The sequence below is a fragment of the Seriola lalandi genome, unplaced genomic scaffold (assembly GCF_002814215.2).
Source record: "Seriola lalandi dorsalis isolate HSWRI2012SDOR001 ecotype SW California unplaced genomic scaffold, Sedor1 jcf7180002054898, whole genome shotgun sequence".
Classification (NCBI taxonomy): Eukaryota; Metazoa; Chordata; class Actinopteri; order Carangiformes; family Carangidae; genus Seriola; species Seriola lalandi.
In genome coordinates this window covers 5727901-5751418 of record NW_019525450.1, presented here as the reverse complement: position 1 = coordinate 5751418, position 23518 = coordinate 5727901, and the positions used below count along the sequence as shown (strand labels likewise).

At 42.2% G+C, this 23518-nt stretch overlaps 1 protein-coding gene across 2 annotated transcripts; it reads left to right on the top strand.

Moving 5' to 3' along the window:
* Positions 1 to 9812: 9812 nt before the first annotated feature.
* Positions 9813 to 22289, top strand: sall1a (spalt-like transcription factor 1a). Of its 2 annotated transcripts, none has more exons than XM_023429721.2 (3): positions 9813 to 10708; positions 16175 to 19581; positions 20600 to 22289. In XM_023429721.2, exons 1-3 carry the CDS (start codon positions 10636 to 10638, stop codon positions 21038 to 21040), a joined length of 3921 nt encoding a protein of 1306 aa, XP_023285489.1. In that variant the 5' UTR covers positions 9813 to 10635; the 3' UTR covers positions 21041 to 22289. The 2 variants fall into 2 exon arrangements, with proteins under 2 accessions (XP_023285489.1, XP_087036342.1); XM_087180216.1 differs by lacking the exon at positions 9813 to 10708 and adding an exon at positions 13204 to 13427.
* The last annotated feature ends 1229 nt before the right edge of the window (positions 22290 to 23518 follow it).

The following is a 23518-nucleotide window of genomic DNA, read 5'->3' as shown; positions in this document are numbered from 1 at the left end:
ACATTTACTCCCTATTTTGAAGGATCAATAATAATTGTCCGCTTTTATTCGCACATTTTGACCTTTAAAAAAGAAAATTTGTTTGATCTGTATAGGAATCTCACATTTCCTCATTAGCCATACATCTTCTACACAGAGCACTCGGCTTAATCAAATAGCCCCTCTGTGTTTGACATTCATAATCAGTACGCAGTGAGGGAAATTATTCAATTAACCCTAATTAACACAGTAATATTCTACATACTACATGAAGATTAGCCTTGTGCTTTGACTGTTTCAAGGCATGTTCACACATGTTCTACAAGCTCATCTATTGTCTGGGAGCGGTTAATTAAGGCTAAATTTGCTAATTGTTCATTTGTATTTTTCCTATTGGCCTGTCATGATAAATCACTGCGCAGTAATTCATCTCGCCGGATGTACTTCATCTCTGTCGTATAGGAGCTCGCAGTGTGGCTGAAGATGAAATGTTCATTGTTAGCATCATCTGTCACACTGTGGGAGGAGAGTGATGACACAGCTGTGATTTGCTTGAGCTTTACAGAACCAGTGCCTCTCACCCATATAGCCTGCTCCAACTGAACTGGGTTTGGATTAATAATCACAATGAATTTCTCTCTTTTGCAACAGTGGCAGTTTACAACAGCACACTCTTACAGATGGTGTAAGAAAAACAGCTCTTCACACAACAGTGGACTGCACATTCAATAGTGCAGATCAATGGTTCCCAACCTTTTTTTTTTGTTGTCTGATGTTCACCCACAGCACCATCAGATGAGTCCCTTCATCTACCCAGTGTATGGATTATAAACTGGATATTGAACACTACCTTTATATAAAAGTGGACATTGTTACAATAATGTTCTGATTGAATTGTCAAGATTTCACCCATTTATTCATTACATTTAGCTAAATATTTAAATGGTAATTTAGAAATTTTTGCTAACTATTTATACTGTCGAAATGTTTAGCGAAATGTAATGAATTAACAGCTCATTCATTACTTCCAACTAACTATTTCAATTGTTTCTTCATTTTGCTACCTTAGCTAACAATTGCCACTGTTTTTTCATTACTTTTATACAACCACTTCAACTGTCCATTACCTATAGCTTGCAATTGTTTATTCATTATTTATAGCTTCTGCATAATTATTTCATTAGTTTATCCATTGTTTTTAATTAGTAAACTATCAACTGCTTACAGCAAGCTTTTTATTCATTACCAGTTACTTTTAGCCTGCTATTTCAACTATGTAATTCAGCCATTTATCCGTTGCTTTAAGCTAAATATTTTGTGTGTGTTTTCCGTTACTTGCTAAATAGTACAATATGTAGTATATGTTTTACTGCTGACAAGCAGGGAGCTTACTGGTTGGAAATTACATATATATTGCTAAACTAATACTCAGATAATCATTTGTGTCTGCTTTTTCCCAGTATGATGGCGTCCTGCCACCACACTGGATAAAACCCAGGAGCGATAGGCTGCCCTGTATGTTGCATGAGTTTTCTCCAAGGCCTCCAGTTAGATAAACAAATCCCAGCACCTTCTCTTTTCTATGTTGAAGCAGTTCAATACACTCTCATCTCTCTCTCTCTCTCTCTCTTCTCTACAGTCTCTCCCTGCTGCGTGTATTGGCTTTAGCCTCTACCAATCGTCTTATTGATCCCAAATGAAACACTGAACTCATCAATACGGTCTTAATGCGAGTTTGTTGTTCAATCACTTGCCATTTAAATCACCCGGCTCGAGTCCTGCAAGCCATCCGTTTTCTGTCATGCACTGCACATCTCAACAGTTTGCTTTGTCATTTTGGGAGTAGTATACAATTATCATAAATATCTCCCTGCACTCACTTTGCAGAGTGCAGTGTGATCATGCCTGCAAGAATTCAGGAGTCTGCCCTCTTTTTTTTCTTACTCCCCTTTGTTACCTTTTATTCCGTGTTGAAAATAGGTGCTTTTCTCTCACCACCAATACTTACGATGGCCTATTCTTACATCTTAAATGAGGTTTCATGAATGTCACAATTGAAGTCAAAGTGCAACCCCATTGATTAGGCTGGTAATTAAGATGTAAATGTGGTTGTGGGCTGGTGAGCGATCACACCTGTGATAATAGCAGAGTGCTGTTAACATCACCAGGGGTCTGACTGCCATGCAACGCAATGCCTTATCAATGTTTAGAGTGTATCTTCTGTTTAAGTATAGGCTCTACTCCTAATTCATGCTGTTTGCTAGTGCAGTGCTGCCACTGGTAGATACTGTGCTACAATCTAATGACAATTTTCTCCAGTGGGTGTGAGTCTTTCCAGATATCTGCTCGGTGAGAGGTGGCTCTCGTGTTAGCCACCTGGTTAAACAAAGGACCACTGGAAGACGTTATAGTCCAAATGAAAATCACCTTAACTGCCAAGTGCAATGAATGTGGAGGAATTTGTCATGGTGACATATTCACAACTCACGCTGACAGAACATGCTGACACACAAGGCCACCAGGACCTCCAGCACAGTGTAAGGGGACAATAGAAGTAAGAGTCGATTAGGCATATATAAAGCTGATGTGAAATCGCAGATCAGGTTAATCTGTCCTCAAATTCTTTAAAGAAAAATGAACAAGGCAAGTAAATGAATATTACCACAAAGTATTTAATGAAGTTCCATAGACAGCTTTGCATTTACAGCTCTGTTGAGGAACGTACACATTCAGTGATAAGCTCATATACTGCACCCCTTTTTGTATGGAGAGCAGATGTGGGTGTGGTGTGTGTTTAGGTAGACCACGCAAGTGCTGGCACTCCTTTAAGGTTCGGACGCTCACACGTCGGTGTTAATAGTTTAGCTTCGGTGCCAGGTAGAGAATGAATGACACGGGGCAGGGTGGCACATCCTTGGAGATGTTTGTCAGGAGATGTCCCTCCCTTCTGTGTGTTTACACTCACAGGGGCCACACTTGGCTGTTAGCAGGGGAGAAAACTGGGAAAACAGCCGTCTTGTGAGAGCCAAGTCTCTTACTCTGAATATTAAAGAGAGACAGAGAAGGAAAGAGAGGGAGAGAGAGAGAGAGAAAGAAAACCAGCTATCTGGACAAAACAAAGCTGGGTTTGGAGAGCACGGAGCACATAATAAGCACAGCTCTTTCACTGAACACCCAGGGCACTCTGGAAAAGTGGGGAGGCCGCTGAATGGGAAAGGAAGTAATAAAAAAAGCAAACTTCTTTGAAAAGAGTCCTGTGTGTGTGTGTGTGTGTGTGTGTGTGTGTGTGTGTGTGTGTGTGTGTGTGTGTGTGTGTGTGTGTGTGTGTGAGCCCATATGCATGTGTGTGAGTGTTTGCGTGCAGCTGTCTGCCTGAGTGATGAGTACATTTAGCCTACCTGCAGAAAAGTTTTTGGACATATTAAATACTGTAACATCATCATGATGGTGGGTGGATCTCAGTGGCCTTGTGAAAAGGTAAGGAGATCTTTGTCGTGTCCCCCTCGCCAGACATTTTGATGGGAGTTTACAAAGCAGCAGCTCGCCAGACGAGCCAAGAGGTAGGAGGCAAAGTAAAAGGGCAGTGGAGTTCGATGAGAGAGTCTGATTGCCATTCTGTCTGACCTGCAGCCCAAATGAGCTGAGAGAGAGGGTGAGAGAGGGGCTGTTTGGCTTGACCATACACACAACCACACACAAACACAGGAGTGGTCACTAAAGTGTCTGGCTTGTGTTTCGCATAAATGGATGCATATTTTTGGTTCACAATTTTTACATAAATGTGAACTTTTACTTATATAGTTTTTACGTATATGGCAGTAAATTAAAAAAAAAAAGTAGAATTTGATGAAAAGGAGCAAGGGAGGGGGAGAAGTAGTCAGCAGGGGGAAAAGAGTGAGTTGTGAGGAGAAAAAAGAAAGAAGCTAATTGGGGAAGTGATGGTCACTGCTGTAACTTCACTGAGTTTACCCCCCAAGGTGGTCTTTTCGCTAGTCATCAGGGACCTGACTTCTCTGATGTCCCATGTCCGACTAGACTTCTACAAGTGGAGTAAATAAAGCTGACAAGCCCCACCTCAGCTCCGCTGTACCCTCCAGGCAGGTTTCACCCCTCTTCCTCTCTCTGGTGTAGACATGGTGTGCAACAATACAGCTTGAACCAAATAACGTCTCATTTCCCCTCTTTTACTTGTTGAAAGATGTGCCAAATTTTTTGAAGCGCTACAGAAATTTTTATCCTCCGTGTTTTATCATGTGGTCACTGCATAGCTGAATAACACACTTTACAAAAACAGACACGAACAAGGAGACTTCCCTCTGACACGCACACATACAAACATACATTTAGCGCTCTCTCTCTCTCTCTCTCTCTCTCTCTCTCTCTCTCTCTCTCTGTCTCTCTCTCTCTCTCGTGTGGTCACAAGGAGCTAAAGAACACACATGCAAACACAAGAGAGGACCTCACATTGAGCCTGCAACACTGTTCTTTCCAACAGATTGCTGATTTTTAACCACAGAAACCTCAGTGCAGTCTATTGTGTGTTTGTGCTTGTTTTAAAGAGCAATTAAGTATGGAAAGGCGTCGTATTTAGCGCCATTTTCTTTAGTGGGAATATGGAGGAGCATAAAGGAAGCAGAGGGCAATCTGAAGTAGCCATTTGATGAAATGTGTGCTACTGGCTGCACACTAAAATGGCACTCTGAAAATCATAATCCATGCGAGCGAATCGCTCCGTTCCCGCCAATCAGTCAATACATCTACAAATTTAAAATGAATTAAAGAAGAAGAAGAGAAAGAGAAGGAGGGATTTTGTAGAAAGTTAAAACTTTATTTGACTTTACGTTGTTAGAAACAGAGACTTGATGTTGCAAATGTAGGAACCAACATGAAACGTTTGAAAACGTGTGACAGCATTCATAAACTGACCATGATTGAATCACTTTGCTGCTATTTAATTAATGGATGCGCACTCTCAACTTAAACCCAAAGCAACAACCTGAAGGAGTAAAAACTTTCTGAATACTATCACCCCCACCAGTATCCCTTCCAGGTGGCAGACAGCGAGTCTGGGAGTGTCACGGTAGGCTCCGTCCGGCCTCCACTCCCATTCCTCCCCTCTAGCTCCAGGCCGGTCAGGGACAAGCTGGAGATCAATAGCTTGCGTTTGCCCATAGCAGCCCCATTTCTCAGCCGGGACACTGATGCTAACTATCAATAGCAATAAGGGGCTGTCTGAGACATGGTTAACTGCTGGCCAACCAACACAGCTGTCTGGCGGCAGTTGATAAACATCTTGTGCCCAGAGTCGCTACGAATAAACCACTTGATATGTTTCAACTTTGTGGGTGTATTTACTGTAAGAATGTGTGTGTTTTTTTGTTTTACGTGGCGTGTCTGCTCGCTCGGTGGTTACCTGCACGCTGCTTTGTTGTGTGGTTACACTTCTCGCCTGGCTTGCTCTGTGGCTGTGACACAGACATCACATGTGCATACTCTTTACGTCCTGTGTTTACGAGCGCGTGAAGTAATGTAGGGATAATTCAATGTGTAATTTTTAGTTTTGCTTCCAGGTTCTTAAAAATACATAAACACTCAGCTTTCGGAGGGTGATGTAATTTCTTCAAGATGTTAGGAGTGTTTGGTTCCTCTGTAACCTCCAGTCTTAGTGATGTGTGTCAGTGTAATCCGGCTCCATTCTGTGAAACATCTAACGATCTAAGCATCTCTCTTCATCCAAATATCATTTGTCAATGTCATATGAAAGCAGAATGTGTTTTTCAAGAATGCAAAGGAGCCAGAATAGGAGTCTTGGTGGTCGTCCAGTGCCATGGTGTTTCTCGTTAATGCAACTCAAGCGAGCATGTTTAATCAGATACAATCAAGTGGATTTGTGTCATAACAATTGGAGGATTTAATGATTGCATCTCTGTGAATGTGAGTATCTATTCAGAAAAAAAAATGCTGGGTGCTGGGTAATGAGAAACAGGCATAAAGTCTTGTTAATATAACTTACAGAATTAAATTTGTATATATATTTACTTTATAATTGTGTGTATTAGCACCTAATGAGTGTGTATGTTTTATATTTTACTATTTAAAATTACTGACATATATTTCTGGAAAAAAAAAAATACTTGTCTAGTTTCAGATTGGATTTATGTTAAGTGATGTTTAGTTGTGCTGGACACACACACACACACACACACACACACACAGTCACCTAGAGTGGACAGTGTATGTGTGTGTCACAGACGACTGTATCAGTGGCGCATGCAAACTTACATTCACACACGCTCTCGCACACAGTGCAGACACAGTGTGTGTGATGGGCCGGTGACCTCTAGCACCTCTGTGACACTCTTGAATGTTTGCTTGTTTTCTCTCAAACAAGACAGGACTGAAAGGGAGTGTCTGTAACTGCAGCTGAGATAATGTAAAAACAAACACAGCCCATTGATATCGGGTGATGCTGCAGGAAGTTGTCAGGGGCCACAATGGGGGGAGACAGTCTGTGGGACAAGTGGTGGCAGGGCTGCTGGAGGACAATAGAAAGGGTTTGATCTCTTAATTAATGGAGGCTATTCTCTGCTGCTGCAGGTACTGAATTTTAATGCAGACGATTTTTCAATGGGATTTCCTTAGTGGCAAAAGAGAGCTCTAAATGCTGCATTCTGATCATCTGGAAGACAAAGTCATTTCAGCTCAAACTTAAATTCATTTCATCATTTAAATGATACTGCTATAAAATGATATATTGTAAATATGAAGACAGAAGGTGAAATAAATAAGGCGGTGATAGTCTGTAAGAAATTTCTGGTAAGATTATTTTCCACGTAAGTTTTTGCACTTTGACACCTTGAGCAAAGCTGCACAGTGCTATTAAGAGTAATACAGTGACAGTGTGTGTGACTCGATACAAGGAAAATGTGGGGCTATTGCTTTATTTCTTTGAGCATGAGGCCAGCTTACAACAATCCCTTTAATCAAGCTCCTAATCCTTTTGCAAGACGTCAGCATGCCATGAATAAGGCCATGCACTTCTTGATATTTGTGTTGGGAACATGAGGGTCAAAGGCTTCAGCATTTACTGTTAATCAAAAATAAGGCTCCAGCCCAATTCTCACTGTATACAGTGAGAATATACTCTTAGTCTGCCATAAAAAAAAGATTCGATGTGTATTTTGTAAATGACATGTAATTAAGTTAATGCTTTTTGTGTGAATTGACATATTTTTACTGTTTATTTTTTATTATTAAAATGTAAGGCCTCTCTTAACTCTGTGGCCATAATTTGAATATTATTTTTAACTAATGACATGTAAATCAAACCTGTCAAATACTTATGGAGTGTAATAATGACTCAAGTACCAGCAGTGGATTAGTGAGGTCGTTTTCCACTTGTGTTAACACACTGGTGTCTTGAGACTCTGCACCTTTATAACCCCCTATAAGTTTTGCCCGTTTTTCAGTCTTGCCACTCGGGCTCCCATTGTCACACACACACACACAGAGACAGAGAAAGAGGGAGAAACAAACACACACACACACACGTGCAGCTGACCTAGATGAAGGCCTGATCCAACCTCGTTGTAATTCTCCAGGCATCGCGTCGATCAGGGAGCAGGACCGTGAATAGAAACCCACCACGTGTTGAATCCGGTGTCACACAGAAAAAGGGGCTTTCTGGTTAGAAATACACTGAGTGAGGGTCACTAACAGCTCGGGGTTTGGGAGATTCCCCGCTCTTACTATCACATTATGCAGCCAAACGTGCCATTTTTTCTGCGTTGTATGATCAATCACGGGATGTCAGTGACAATAGTGAGTGATGGCACTCGCTCCGGACCTTGTGTGATTTGCTGCGCACAGTAATGATTGCGCGTCACAGGCAAATGCGCGCTTTATATGCGCCAAAGGCTTCTCTCACCTTCCTCTGATCAGCTGCATAAAAAGCCACTTGTTCAAATTTCCAAAAAGCATCTGGTAATATTGGAACTAATTATGTGGCCATTTAATCAACCAGTATTATTAATTAAAAATAATAATATTTTAATTAATATGAAAATAAACATTAATAGTAGATGTCCTAATCTAAATGTATATTGTTTGCATGATGCATACTATTATCTAAATCTTAAAGATCCGGGTGAAAATATTCCTTTTATCATCCTCTTCCCTCTTTATAACCGCAAAGCTGTTCAAATGGACAATTTATTCTGTCTGGATATTAAAAATAATATTTTATAATCAATATGTAAATCAATTAAATACACCTGAATGTCTCCTTTTTTTTTTTTTACTTCTCAGGCAATGTTGAAACTTTTTCAGGTGCTGGCGTTGAGTTATGTCTGTTAGGTCTCCAAACTGTGTCCGTCTGTGTCATTCAGCCCATGATTGTTAACACTGTATCCTCAGCGTCCCGAGTGAATCCCATTTAAAATGTCTCCCGCTCGGCTGGGCTGCAAATCACCCTGTTTACAATCTCACACCAACACTCACATCAATTAACTGGCCATTGATTTTCCCGCCCGGGACATTACAATATTGCAGACCCCTTTTTCCTCTCCCAGCAGTTTCAAGTTTGGTGCACATAATTGCATGGGCTTTTTAACGCAACACACACACATACACGTTTTCCCCTATTAAAGATCATTTGCTGTTAGATTTTGTTAGTCCCAGTTCACGTTTCGATTTGGTTACACCGTCACATTTTAAGACAATTGAGACATAAATCAATACTGTGAAAATATATGTACAATTTTAATAAAAATATATACATATATGTTCTTAAATAATTTTGGCAGCGCGCATTGATAAAGCAGACCACTCAGAGCCATCACAAGTATTTGATTTTCCCCCTGCTCTTTCCTTTTTTTCATGAATAAGTAAATAGTAAGGCTAGTCGAAACTAAAAGATAGCTGACACAAGAGAGGACCAGATCCATCTAGCCTGCAGCTGCTCTTTAAATATTCAGTGAAAAATAATGGCATCCGAGGCATCACCTATAGTAACATTATTATCTTCATTTCTCAAAATCAACCCGACTGAGAGCTTCGTTTATCTTTTTCACGTAATAAATCTACTCGACTCACGTGAAGCTCCTTTGGGACATCTTGCCCTCTTAAAACATCCCCACTGAGGGCGCACCCCTGTTAGTGCATTATTTAGAGATAACAATAATAATAATAATAATAATAAAAATAATAATAATAATAATAATGCTTAGAGTGTGAAGGGTCCATAACTTATTTACAGGATTGATTAAGACATTGTTTTCTTGACTTCACCGTTACCAGCAACATTATATTGCTCAATTATTCCTGCCTTTAAAAACTGCTATTTGTAAAAATGAAAAAGAATCAAGCGGCCTCCGAAAAGACAACTTCTGATAAGGATATAAAGCACTAATTCACACTGGTTTTACTATACAAGCAACCCACTGGATGGCGACGATATATAGACAAACAAGTTTTTTTTTTTTCTAATAGTTAAATGGATGGTGTGAAATGTATTTGAGCCCACATGATGTGAGCGTGAGGCAGCCGTTCGCTAAAAAAAATAAATGTTTCAGGAAGAAATGAAAAGCTTTATTTATCCCTATTCAGATGAACAGACTTCTCTCCGCTGTCTTTGCCACTGATCATCCTGGCGCGCACAAAGCGTTTGGATCTGCTGTGCGTAATGAGAGAGAGAGAGAGAGAGAGAGAAGGAGGGGGAGAGGGAGGGAGAGAGGAGGTGGAGGTGAATGGCAGCATGACTGAGTAGCCCGGTGACCAATCAGATCCTCGATGGGCCGGGCTCCGCGTTTGTCCCAGAGCTGCACGGGCCCTCAAAGTTTGTTTATTCGCGGAATGCACTGTGTGATGAAAACGTGTTACTAAGTAATCCCCCTTTCTACTAATAATAATCAAATGAAACTGATTGGGACGTCGGATCACACCGTGGACTTTTGGGAACGCGTGCCGGTGCCATTTACGCACGGAACATGCTCGCGCGAGCTGCGTTTCAGCGCACCGAGAGCCTCGCTTGAAACTCTTCAGAGAGAAGGTGTCGGTGTACAACACAACAAGAGCTGAATTACAACGATCTTAATGCAAGAGCGGAGGACGGACTACCGAGCAGTAGAGAGAAGAAAGTTGGCTGGAGATCGCGGAGGTTTGAGTTGCGAGCTGTCCAGCCTGTCTGCATCTACAGGAGGAAAAAAAGAGAAAAGAAAAACTGTGATCGCTGCTTGATTAATGTGAGAGATTGAAAGATACTGTCGCAGGCATGGACTCGAGATGCTGACATTCCCCTGTAGTAGTCAAGATAAGCTTTGACTTGGCTAACAGAAGGGGTTAAACCGTATCTAAAGGGAGTTTGGAAAACCCAGCCTTTCTTCCCCATACGGATCAACTCATTGGGTGGGAGCTGAGAGAGAGACAAGAGTCCCCAGCAAATCAGGAGCTAATTGATTAAAGAGACTTCATTTGAATAGGAGGGGGGCTGGCGAGGTGCCAATCGCCTTTCAAAGAAGCCCCCCGTATGATTAATCGCAGAGCATTATTGATAATCATAACGGGGCACATGCGCGGTGGATGGGCTCGATTTACGTAATTTTTGAGAAGGTTTTGTAGTCATTTTTTTATTCTTTGCTCGCTGATGTGCCAGCCAGCATGTCGCGGAGGAAACAAGCGAAGCCGCAACACTTCCAATCCGACCCTCATCTGCCTTTATCGGAACACAATGGTAAGTCCAAGTAGCCTGTCACTGCTTTCATCCAAGCATCGTAAATTTCTAACACTTTTTAACTGTTTTATCATGTTTGAGGCCAAATGTTATAGTTAAGATTCGTACTTTGAATTGGGCTTTATACTTTTAGTATTTGTTTCTTTCTTTGTAAATTCCATCGTTTCCGTGATTAAAGTCTTTGGCACTTTTCACAAAACTTTATGTTCAGCATATTCATAAATTCACTTTAAGGAGAATTTGAAGCTACTTTTATATATTTTTTTCCTCATTCGTGTCTCTGTGATCGGTTCTCTACAAACTTAACTGTAACAGATACATGAGTCAAAGATAATAACCAAAGTGCAGGGAGCATTTCTCTTCATGATTACGCTGAGTGTTTATGTGTGTTAAAAACTTTCAAAACTTTAAAGTCTCCACATCAGCTTTAAATGGTGTTTTTAAATAAGCATAGAAACTCTGCTGTAACGTGTCGCCGGCTCAGTTTTCGGTCCTCTCCGGGGCTTCCGTGCGCTCAGTGGCCGGTCTCGGTGCGTCGACATGGACCACCCTGTCGCTCTTGCCGGGACTCCAACTTTTCCTTAGTTCCGGACACAGAGAGACCGCGTCCGCTTGTTTCAGTCCTGCGTTAGAAGGTCGCACAGTGATTTTCCTCTTTTATAAAAATCAGTCCCATGCAGCATGTCGTCGCCTGTAGTCTCTCTAGTGAGCTTTACTGTTTTAAGTTGGGGGGCAAAGTGCCTTGTAGATGAACACACATCCGCCCCGCATCCTGAAAATATCCCTTCACTCATCGTTTATACTTTTTGTTCAACTTTGTCCAGATAGCAGCACAGAGAAGACAAGTCTTACTCACTCAGAAACACGCGCACACAAACGCACACACACACACACACACACACACCGTTCCTGTTTCGTTACAAAATAATGTCTAGTTTTCTCAACCGAAATCAACACAGATAAAATAGACTCGTTCATTTTTACTTTACGCCCTTAGGAAGGCTTAAATGCGGCCTTTCGCCTGCTGTGTAAAATGATACAAAGCCAGTTTTTGTCCGTAAAGCGAACTACACTCTCTTTTACCGGTGCTGTTTGTGCCTAAAATGTGAAATCAGTTTATACAAAGTGCCATTCAGAGCTGGAAATGCAGGACTCTGCACTGGAGCTCTTACAAAGGCCAGCAACAGCCAGTCAAGTTAGAGCTGACTGTAAATTGTCACATCTTTGTTGAAAGCAGAATTTAAAACTCAAAAATCTTACAACAAAACACACAGTGTGATAAGATGGTAGGATACGATTAATAAAGCTTGAATTTCCTAACAGGACGTTGCGTTGTAACGTGTGTTTTTGTTGACCGACTTTTCTATCCACGACTCGTCACCAAGAAAATAATAGTTGTTTAAAATTTCTGTAATTTAAATAAATATTCTTTAAGTGAGTGGAGGCTTCTCTGGGGTCTGTCAGGCTGTCTGGACGAATTTTGTTGCTCAACATTTATATTCACATTGGTTTTCATTTTAATTTGCAGGAATTGTTTGTACAAAAAATAACAAGACGTGGAATAACTTAAAAATATAGATAAAATGAGAAATTGTTTTTGGCTTAGCTCTGTTGGATAAGGCCTCGAAATTTAATATGTACAGTGTAAATATTCATAAAGCAACATTGTGTTCAGTGTACTGCCTGAAAAACACGTGCAGGTCATTTGAAATGAACACTTGTTTCTTTGAGGAGACAGCCATGCATAGAAAGGTATTTTCAGCCCATTTCACGTGATTTATTGGAACTTGCTGATTAATTCCTAAGTGCTGTTTTTTCTTCATTTTCCTTTAAATCTAATAAACTTAGAGAAGAGTTACTTTTGTCACAAACCTTGCAGAATGCAAAATTATCAAGTGGGTCCAAAAGTAGGCCACGTGTTAAAATTATTGCAAGTGTCTTGTGTGTGTAATGACAAAGGTGGGGACATGTTGTCCTCAGGTCTTTTTTTTTTTTGGGGGGGGGGGTTGGTTTAGCTCAGACAGTGCTCATACTTCATGTGCTGTGTGGCTTCTGGAGAGTTGTGGTGGCTGTGAAAACAGAAAGTCGTTGTACTTGTAGGTGAATATCAGTGATGCTGAGGGCCGTAGTTACTGGGAGGTCGGAGCGAGAGCCACAGAGGGTGGGATGTTGAGCTGTTTTAACCTTTGCCAGTGTCCCTCTATGTGGAGGTGATGAGAGTTCAGAGCCCAGTGTGTTCCTCTCTCCCTCGCCATTGACCCTGCTGATCGGAGCTGCAGGCGCCCAGCAAGGCCTCGGCTTTTTATTGAAGTGTGTGTGTGCGAGTGTGAGGCCTTATCAATGTTGTGGCCATCCCCTTTTGCCCTATCAGAGTGGCCCCCCTAGAGGGGAGATTGGCAGGGCAGCCCCCTTTGCTCTGTTGTTCCCTGCAAACACAAGAGTGCAGTTGCTTGTCATTATGCCAGTGTTTATGTGGTGTGAGTCAAGGTGTAGCCTGAAGGACTTGCTTCGTCTTTTTCCCTCCCCTTAAGCTTTAAGCATGTCACCGGGGCAGAGCTTCTTAGATTTGAGTCTTGTCCTGGACCACGGCAGCTTTAGTGGAACCCCATCTAGTGTTCAGTGGGATGAGTCCTGAGGGCTGGAGACGATGTGAGCAGAAAAATCCTCCTGAAGTTACAAGTGTCAAGAGGCTCACAGAGGCCCCCCGCGAAAAAATAATGTAGGATCTCTCAAAGCTCTCCGTCAACTTTTTTGACTAATCTTCCGCTTTCTTGTCTCTCATATTCAAACTTTGGTCACTCTTTTCGAGGCTCTGTCCTCTGCTCTTTGTCTCTCCTGAAGTCCTTTAGACTTGCGCACCGCTTGCATTGTGCTTTTGATAGAGATTCTATGGAAGTTTTACAGACTCCATCTTCATACCAGCTTGACTTTATCTTAATTTTAATTCAGAGTTAATCCTTGCTATTTTGGGAATTAAGCCTAATGCTAGCATCTGTGCTGTTTGCTATACTAGTCTTATGTGGACAGTGGATTTGCAGACATGCATTCATTTAATTTTGATCTTTTAGTAGAACATAGTATTGCACAGTTTAAAGCTAAAACTATGTGACCATGTACACAGTTGTAGTACTGTTGAAAAATTTTCCTCAGACATTTGTGTTTTGTAGCCTCATTAGTTTCTTCTCTTACAATCCAAACTTCAGACAGAGTTGGTGAAGAGGACACTGTGCACTGTTGCATTGCACAATTTTGATGAAAAATGTTTTGCTCTAGTTGCTTAATTGCTAACATAAAGACAAACAAAATATTTTGGGAATATACGTGATCTGTTTTCTTTTTTATTCTTCTGTAATTATATATTGTAGTGATCGTTTTAATTTTGTAATTTTTTGCACTTGCTTGTTAAAAATATTTTTGAAAATCTTTTGATGTGTAGGATTTTTCAAAATGCGCGCTACATTAAATCTCGTCATTTTTCTCTGAAAATTTTTTAAATTAAAGAAACATACTTAGGCTACATGTATGTGTATGAATGAAGTGTTGAATTAATTTAATTTCAGTGTTCACTATTGTTTCTCTAATAGTATATGCATCGTGTTAGGCGTGTTTTTCCTGCAGAGACTTGAGCATGTACATACACAGATACACACATGTACCAATATTTTATTAATTTATTAATTTTGCGTCTTCCAGAAGTTTGTTAATCAAAAGGTTTTCTTTTTTTCTTTCTTTTTTTTTTTTGTATGGCTTCTATTTTGACCCCACTCAGTGTCATGGATTTTCTTCACACTAATTTGTGTACAGTCAGGCTTGAGAAAAAAGAGAAAAGGTGTTTATTTAATCCTCACATTTCTCACACTATGAATCAAACACATTTTTGGGTTGGGTGGGTGGAAGGGGGGGATTTAACATGAAAAGTTATCATTAAAGTTGAGTCTTCCCTGTTTGCATGGTTTGGTGGTGTGAGGGCCAGGGTTTACTGTCATGGCAACTTTGCGTTATCTGATGTCTCTGAGTAGAGAAACATTGAGGGAGATAATCCCTGAATTAAACAGGATCTGCTTTGAGTCGACTGAGATGAGCAGGGCCAGGCTGTGCCGACGATCCCCGCCGCTCCCATGCTGCGCGAACAATGGGAAGGCATCCTGTCTCTCTGTGGGGCAGGGCTGCACTTCTCTGGGTTTCATTTGCAAATGAATTCTTGGCCCTGATGAAAGTGTTGAGGGGCCAGAGCCACAATGAAAGGGATTCATAGAGAAATGCAATTTGTAAATCAACTTGTATGTTAAACAGCGAGATTTTAGTGTGACAAAGAGGGAAATGAATAAGGAAAGTCTGGAGCACAGCAGTGGCTCTGGGGGCAGGGTGTCGTCTTGCCTTTTCACTCTCTGACTCGTCCTGTGTATTAAAATGGAAAATTCAGAAACCAGTTTCTGTGTGCATTTGAAAGGCGTTCATTACTTTTGAATTTTCATCTTGGTGACAGCAGAAGTGGCTGTGACTGTACTGCGTGTTCTGTGAGCTGGTATGTCCAGTTTATCAGTTTTGGCAAGTTTGTGATGCATGCATTCTGATGTACCGCCCTGCTTCTTAGTTTTGATCAGCTCATTTATTTAAACAGATTGTTTTTTGTTTTTTCCCTGGAAGAATTTACTGATGAGTGCCTATTTCTGTAGGTGATAAGGTTTTGGGGTCAAAGTTTATTTAGAACTTTCTATTTTTTTATTCTTTTCATGAGATTACATTTTAACCAGAAAATACTTTCATATCCTAGGCATTAAAAAAGTAAATATTTATTTTGTAACTCTTTGATTTTTCTTTCCACTTTTGTTTTTCTTGAGTTTAGTGTGTGCACGTAACCACCACACGCTCTGTTGTTCATGTCTCACTGTGATTGCAGCCTGAGTGGATACAAATTAGTTTAGTCACATAGATAACCTGTCCAAGATGCCCATAGTTGGCTGAAAATGAGCAAAGTTGACAGCAGATTGAAAGTCTAATAAGTCCTTCAAATGCTTGGTTTACGCCGAGTGGACAAGTGGACTTTGAAGGGCATGGAATATAGGAAATCAATGCCTTTCTATGAAATTTCATTAAGACCGATGTCCTCACTTCACTCTATTCTATATTTTGATGGATTATCTGGAGAAAATGATTACCTTTGGTTGGGCTGATGAAACCCAGATGTACATCTTCAAAGATCACTTTTAAGCAATATTTGAGTAGTTCCCATTGATTTTGTATCCCCTCTTATCATGTTTAAGAGGCCACCGCATTGAAAAAGGCCTTTTCACATTTCTTTTGGCTTATTGTTGCCTTTCGATCGTTGTTTTTGTGAACACATCAAGGGGATAAGTGTAAAACTGATTAACTTAAGATTAACAACAATGGAATTTGAGGAGATAAAGCTGCTTCTTCAGCTGCAAAACATTTCTAATCACTAATCCTCTGTTTCCTCTTTTGCAGGGGACACAGAACTTTGCTCAGAGGACGCCCCCTGCAAGGAGTCAGACGCCCACGTCTGTAGTAGATGTTGTGCTGAGTTCTTTGAACTATCGGATCTTGAGGAACACCAGAAGAATTGCACTAAGAATCAGTTAGTTCTGATAGTGAATGAAAATCCTGCCTCCCCCACCGGAACTTTCTCGCCTGGGTCTCCTCCCCATAATCCCGATGACCAGATGAATGACACAGCTAATAACACTGATCAAACAGAGTGCAGTGATCTTCTGGAGCATAACACTCTTGAAAAAGACGAATCCATGGACGTGGACGTTTCCGGAATGAGCAGCGGTCACGAAGAGGAAGGCAGTCATACAGAGAGCGGGAGCCCCATCAACACAGTCAACAGCCATGGTGGCAGGGGCACCTCCGGCCCTGCAGTAGGTACTTCAGCTATCTCTGCCCCCCTACCTCAGCTCAGTAACCTGACTGAACTGGGAAACTTCTCCATGATCAACAGCAATGTCATAATTGAAAATCTTCAAAGCACCAAAGTGGCTGTGGCCCAATTCTCCCAAGAGGCCCGTTCCACTGGGGGCCCCAGGGTGGCAGTGCCAGCCCTGATGGAGCAACTCCTCGCCCTACAACAGCAACAGATACACCAGCTGCAGCTTATCGAGCAGATTCGCCATCAGATACTTCTACTTGCCTCCCAGTCCCCAGAAATGCAGGTGCCCCCAACTTCTGCTCCAGGCACAATGGGGCCTGCTGCCAGCCCACTGACCACACTCAGCTCACATCTCTCCCAACAGCTGGCTGCAGCCGCAGGCCTAGCGCAGAACCTGGCTAGTCAGTCAGCCAGTATTAGCAGCCTAAAGCAGCTGGCTGCAGCGGCACAGCTACCTCAGTCCAACCCAAGCACCAGTGAGACATCTCAGAGCATTAGCACACTGGGGCCATCAACAGTCAATGCCCAGTCCTCTGACAAGAGGCCGAGTCATATGAATAGCCTCCACTCTCAGCTCAGTAACTCCTCACTAGCTAAGTCATCCACGCCAGCATTTGGAATAGGTAGCTTGTTAAGCTCTGCAGTGAATCCCCTTCTACCTCAGCCCCCACCTGGAAACCCCATGTTTTCCAGCTCTCTGCCGAGTGTTGGCACCACCGTAGAGGACCTCAACTCTTTAGCAGCTTTGGCCCAGCAGAGGAAAGGCAAGCCACCTAATGTCACTTCATTTGAACACAAGAGCAGCTCTGATGATGCTTTCTTCAAGCATAAGTGCAGGTTTTGTGGCAAGGTGTTTGGGAGTGACAGTGCCTTGCAAATCCACCTGCGCTCCCACACTGGCGAGAGACCATACAAGTGTAATATCTGTGGCAACCGCTTCTCCACCCGCGGTAACCTGAAGGTGCATTTCCAGCGTCATAAAGAAAAATACCCACACATCCAGATGAACCCCTACCCTGTTCCTGAGCATTTAGACAACATACCAACAAGCACCGGCATTCCATATGGCATGTCCATGCCCCCTGAGAAACCTGTCACCAGCTGGTTGGACAGCAAACCAGTTTTGCCCACTCTGACTTCCTCAGTCGGCATGCTGCTGCCACCAACCATGCCGAGCCTGCCACATTTCATCAAAAAGGAAGATCATTCAATAGCCATAACTAGCCCTTCTGTTACTGCAAAGAGTGACTCAGTTGCTGCTGAGCCTTCAGCTAAAAGTAACGATGGAGTGTCTGAAGAGGGTGAAGGTGCAACCCTGCCTACCTCAAATGGGAAAACTGAAGAAGGCAGCCACTCCTCAGGCTTCATGACAAATGTGAGCTCTGCTTCGGAGAGCGCAGCTGAGTACACAACATCCAACAGCCCGCCCATGATGACCAACCCACTCATGCCACTTATGTCTGATCAGTTCAAGGCTAAGTTCCCCTTTGGAGGCATTCTGGAGCCCCTCCAGGGGTCAGAGACCTCCAAGCTGCAGCAGCTTGTGGAGAACATTGACAGGAAGGTGACAGACCCAAACGAATGTGTCATCTGTCACCGGGTGCTGAGCTGCCAAAGTGCTTTGAAAATGCACTATCGCACTCATACTGGGGAAAGGCCCTTTAAATGTAAAATCTGTGGCAGAGCGTTTACCACCAAGGGCAATCTTAAGACCCACTACAGCGTCCATAGGGCCATGCCTCCTCTTAGAGTCCAACACTCCTGCCCTATCTGTCAGAAGAAGTTCACAAATGCTGTGGTTCTGCAGCAGCATATTCGTATGCACATGGGTGGGCAGATCCCCAACACCCCTCTGCCGGAGAGTTACCCAGAGTCTATGGCCTCTGACACTGGCTCATTTGAGGAGAGAAACTTCGATGATCTGGACAACTTCTCTGACGACAATATGGAAGGAATGGAGGAAGGCCCGGACAGCAGTGTGCCAGACACACCCAGGTCAGCTGATGCCTCCCATGACAGCCTGTGTAACTCCCCAGCTCCCCCTGAAATGGTTAGCCACGAGGGGCAAGAGAAAAATGGCCGAGAGAGTGCTCACAACAATGAAACAGAAGAGCTACATGCCAGCCAAATGAAGGCTATGGCCAATGGCTTAGTTGAGGGGGATTGCCTCACCAATGACTCCTCGTCACTGGGAGGGGATGTTGAAAGCCAAAGCGCCGGGAGTCCAGCTGTGTCAGAATCTACCTCCTCCATGCAGGCGCCATCCCCCACTAGCATGCAGCCACAACTACGTAAATCCCCCAGCCTCGAAGAAAGGCAGCAGAGGGCCTTATCCTTTGAGCACACCAGTGCAAGCCTCTTGCACTCTCACCCCTCCAACATCGGAGCCCTGGACCTGACATCTGTCAATCCCTCAAAGGACCCCCTGGGCATGATATTCCCCTTCCGTGAGCGTAGCACCATCAAGAACACATCCTGTGACATCTGTGGGAAGACCTTTGCTTGTCAGAGTGCCTTGGACATTCACTATCGAAGCCATACCAAAGAACGACCATTTATTTGCACGGCCTGTAACAGGGGATTCTCCACCAAGGGCAACCTCAAGCAGCACATGCTAACCCATCAAATGAGAGACCTGCCCTCACAGCTCTTTGAGCCATCAAACACCAGCCTGTCCTCCAGCCCAACCCCTTCCCTCCTCTCTGTAGGCTCTCTTAACAAACCTGAGGTCAACGGCTTCCTCCATAGCCTGCACCCTGACAAGGACATGCCCCCTGGCCTGGTCACATCATCTGCCTCCTCTTCCCCAGTGCTTTCCGCTGCTCCGCCGCGCAGGACACCCAAGCAACACTTCTGCAACACCTGTGGGAAGTGTTTCTCCTCCTCCAGTGCTCTACAGATCCACGAGAGGACTCACACAGGGGAGAAACCCTTTGCTTGCAGTATCTGCGGTCGGGCTTTCACCACCAAAGGAAACCTCAAGGTGAATGTCAAAACATCCAGAAAACTGTTGGTCTGCTAAAAGTCTGTGTTTGAGAACGTTTGTGAAAAATTAGTCTCAGAGCTGCTATTTAGTTTTATATGGTGTGTCAGTGCACCAGGCATCAAGATGCAGTGATGTTGTATAGTTAATTAAAGGAGCAGCTCTGTGAGAAAAATTACCTTAGTGGAAAGGCTGAATCACACAACTAATATGATTGGGCAAAAATTCCGCAATGTGATTGGTTAAGAATGATTCACTGCACACAATTAATTATCAGAGGCAAACACAGTGAGCGAGGTCAGTCTGTATTTTTCCATAACAGATTCAGTGAAAAAAGTCACAGGCCTAAATCATTAAGGAACTGATCTGCACAATGATCTACAGGATCTTGGAAAAATTGTTCAGACTACAGATACATTTTCATTTTTAAACACTTGTTTTAAATCAACTTCTGGCTGTTGGTTGACACAAACCTTACACAGAGATATCTGTGTTTTTAGTTAGAGTTGCTCCACTAAACTAAACACAGAAACAGAACTTTTTTGTAGTAGTCTGCAGATGAAATACATTAACATGTAATTATTTTAATGTATCTTTCAAGGATTATAAAGGAGAAAAAATTGTCATAGAACTGGTGTTGGCAGAGGGGAATTGTCACATGCAATACTGGCCGGAGCAATGAAACTGGACAGTGCAATTTTACCCCAAGCCCTGTGGTCCCTTTGTTAGATGAGGAATTTAAGGTTAAGATTAAACTGCATGTATCAGTCTTGCCAAAATAAGATGTTTACACCATGCCGGGACCTCTCACAGCACAGGCAGCTAACTGGTCTGCTGAACCCAGGGTGTGAAGCTGTGTTAATTCGGAGTTGAGCATTATTATTATTTTTTCCATTGCATCATCTCATGTGCAGCTCTTGTGGCCAAGTTTGTAAACATCACTAATTTTCATCCCTCTCATTGCTCTGTCTCTCTCCTCCCTCCCTTTTATTCTCATTCCCTCTCCCTCTCTGCGTAGGTTCACATGGGCACACACATGTGGAACAGCGCTCCTGCCAGACGAGGCCGCAGGCTCTCTGTGGATGGGCCAATGGCCTTCCTGGGTACCAACCCCGTCAAGTTTCCCGAGATCTTCCAGAAGGACATGGCATCAAGGGCGAGCAATGGGGACCCGGCCAGTTTCTGGAACCAGTATGCTGCAGCCTTCTCCAACGGCCTTGCAATGAAGACAAATGAAATCTCTGTCATCCAGAATGGAGGCATCCCACCAATGTCAGGCGGTGTGGGAAATGGGGGCAGCTCTCCCATCGGTGGCCTGACAGGCAGCCTAGACAAGCTACACAGCATGGAGCCCAATGCCGCTCTTGCTGGTCTGGAGAAAATGGCCAACACAGAGAACGGGGCCCACTTCCGTTTCACACGGTTCATGGAAGACAATAAAGAAATTGTCACCAGTTAGAGTGTATGTCCTGAGCTGTGCACAGACACATGAAGATGCCTAAAGGCATACTGTACACATATGTAGACACACAGAAGAAGAGAAAGAAAGAGAACAAGACAAGACAGGGACAAAATCAACTGAACTGCTTTGCTCGCCATTAAATCTTTACGAACATGAGTGTGAAGACAAGTTGCTTTTTTGTACAATGTACATGTTATAGTTTTAAGGAGCTTATTTATTAGTGATTATAACCTTGCTTGAAACCAAGTGGAAGCATTAACAGTTAGGTTTTTGTTTGTTTTAAAGCCAGAATGGGTACGTATGGGTGCTTAAAAAATGTGCTTTTGAAACTTAGAATATCTGGGTAGATAACCTTACCTTGGCATTAAGTTATTTTCTGTCTGTAGTAGCTATAACCGAACTGTCGATGTTCATGTGACGCATTAGCCCTGTAATAAGCAAACAGTTTTGCTGTAAATAATGTACACTGATCTTCTGTAGATGGTCTAACATCTGTGTGTTCATGCCCCTCTCCCCTCATCAAAGCGAAACAATGAAATTCAGGCAAGGGACTAAATGATGTGGTAGTTCCTTTCTTTCCAAATCTTATTTACCTTTATTTTATTTAAGGAAGACAAAACATTGAAGTTTGCTACATTCCCAGGGTTTCTTTAGTGTTAACATGTTATGTCGTTACTGTTTCTGTGTATTGTACTTTCTACTTTTTTGTTTACTTCCATATTTTTTCCCTCAATCTCTCTCTCTCTCTCTTTTTTTTTTTTTGTGGCTGGTATTTTGGTGTTGTTGAAAGCAAGACAGTTGCTAAAAGGGGAACATTGAGTCTGCCCTATTTCCTGGTTTTTGGAACTGAGACAGCCAATCAAATGAGCAGGATTCTCCTTTAGTTTCTCAGCTGGATTTCCACATTGCTGCTATGTCCCAGCATCCTCACTGACATCAAGTGCAAAGTTATGTGTTGAAGCTTCTGTAAATTCGTTCAGATGTGGAAATGCAAACTCCCGCGTAAGAAAATGTACATATAACTCACACAAGAGAAGTCCATCACGGCCAGGGGGACAAAATGATAGTGTTTTTATAAATATAAATATATATTGGGTTTGAAAACCTTCGGACTGTTACATGCACTTTCTTGGAAAGTTGGAAGATCTTTATGGGTCCAGTTTCTCTACACTTTAATACCTACTAACAACTAAGATACTGTAATTCTTTACTCTAATAATCAAATACATCAGTTTTCCAAAAGAAACATTTTGTGTCTGTGTGCTTTTATTCCCTGTTTTTTTTTTTTTTGCCATATCTTTGAAAATATACTGACACTTATTTTCACACATAAAGCATCAACAATCAGTGCGGAAATTAAAATAAAATCACGTTTTGACTTTGGATTATTTGAGCTCTGGGCCGCTGTACAGCCTCCTCTCTGTTTGTGTGCACTGACAAACTGGTGGTGAGAGATCCATGCTCTCACATTTAAAATGATCGCAGTTTTAACATCATCATTTCCGTAGCCGACCCCTGAAATCACCCGTTAATCGGCAATCCTCTGAATCAGGTTGATGCGAGGGTTTTTTACGCGGACACACAAAGCTTCCCTCTCTCCATTATTTATTCACCAGATTGTAATAAAAAAAAAAAGTGTCAGCGGGAAAAACATGTTATTTTTTCGGACAAGATAGTTAAGCAGACACGATCCAGGGTTCAGGTGTTAGTGATGTAATCGGTATTTTCTGTCTTTTGAAGATTTTTTTTTCTTTTTGAAAATATACGGTTCATTAAAAAGCGACGATCTAATCAAAGTGCCACAAAGCCCTAAAAGAAGTTGTCAAAACGATCACACGGTGATCCGGATAAAGCCTCTGACGGCTTTGAAGGCATTTGCCTCGCATTTTTTATTCAAACTGAAAAATTTCCCCTTTTGTATTTCAACAGCTGCATTTAATTTAACACATCGTTGCACATCCTGCAATACAGGATCTTTTAATTTCTGTCCAGCGTCTTCGGCGCTCTCCCCTCCTCTTCACGAAGCCCAAATCCCCAATATTTACGTTTTATTCTAGACGTCGAAGCTAAATGATCCTTGCCCACAGAGCCTGTTTTCTTTTTAACAGTCACATCTGTTCCCCTGAGCTGTGTTTGTGCAGCACATCGGCTTCCTGAGAGATTCCTTCAAAGGACAGAGAGAAAAATAAAAGTGTTCCACATCCTCACTGCTCTGCTAATTCTGACAAAAACTGGGTTGATATTTAAAGCGTTAACTCACAATTATACCAAAAGTCCGCGTTTATTATCATTATTATTATTATTATTATTATTATTTATTATTATTATTATTATTATTGTTATTGTTAAAAATAATTATAATATGCTACTAAAATATTTTTTAATAATTTAAAATTACACATTGATGATAGATAAGATATTTAAATGTGACTTTATAATGCTTTATATAATCATTAATACTAATAATAATAACTG

Excerpts from the sequence above, each read along its gene's own strand:
- sall1a (XM_023429721.2), top strand. The coding sequence starts at position 10,636 with ATGTCGCGGAGGAAACAAGCGAAGCCGCAACACTTCCAATCCGACCCT. Across the intron at positions 10,709-16,174 it reads GCCTTTATCGGAACACAATG|GGGACACAGAACTTTGCTCA; the intron begins GTAAGTCCAAGT and ends CCTCTTTTGCAG. Across the intron at positions 19,582-20,599 it reads CCACCAAAGGAAACCTCAAG|GTTCACATGGGCACACACAT; the intron begins GTGAATGTCAAA and ends CTCTCTGCGTAG.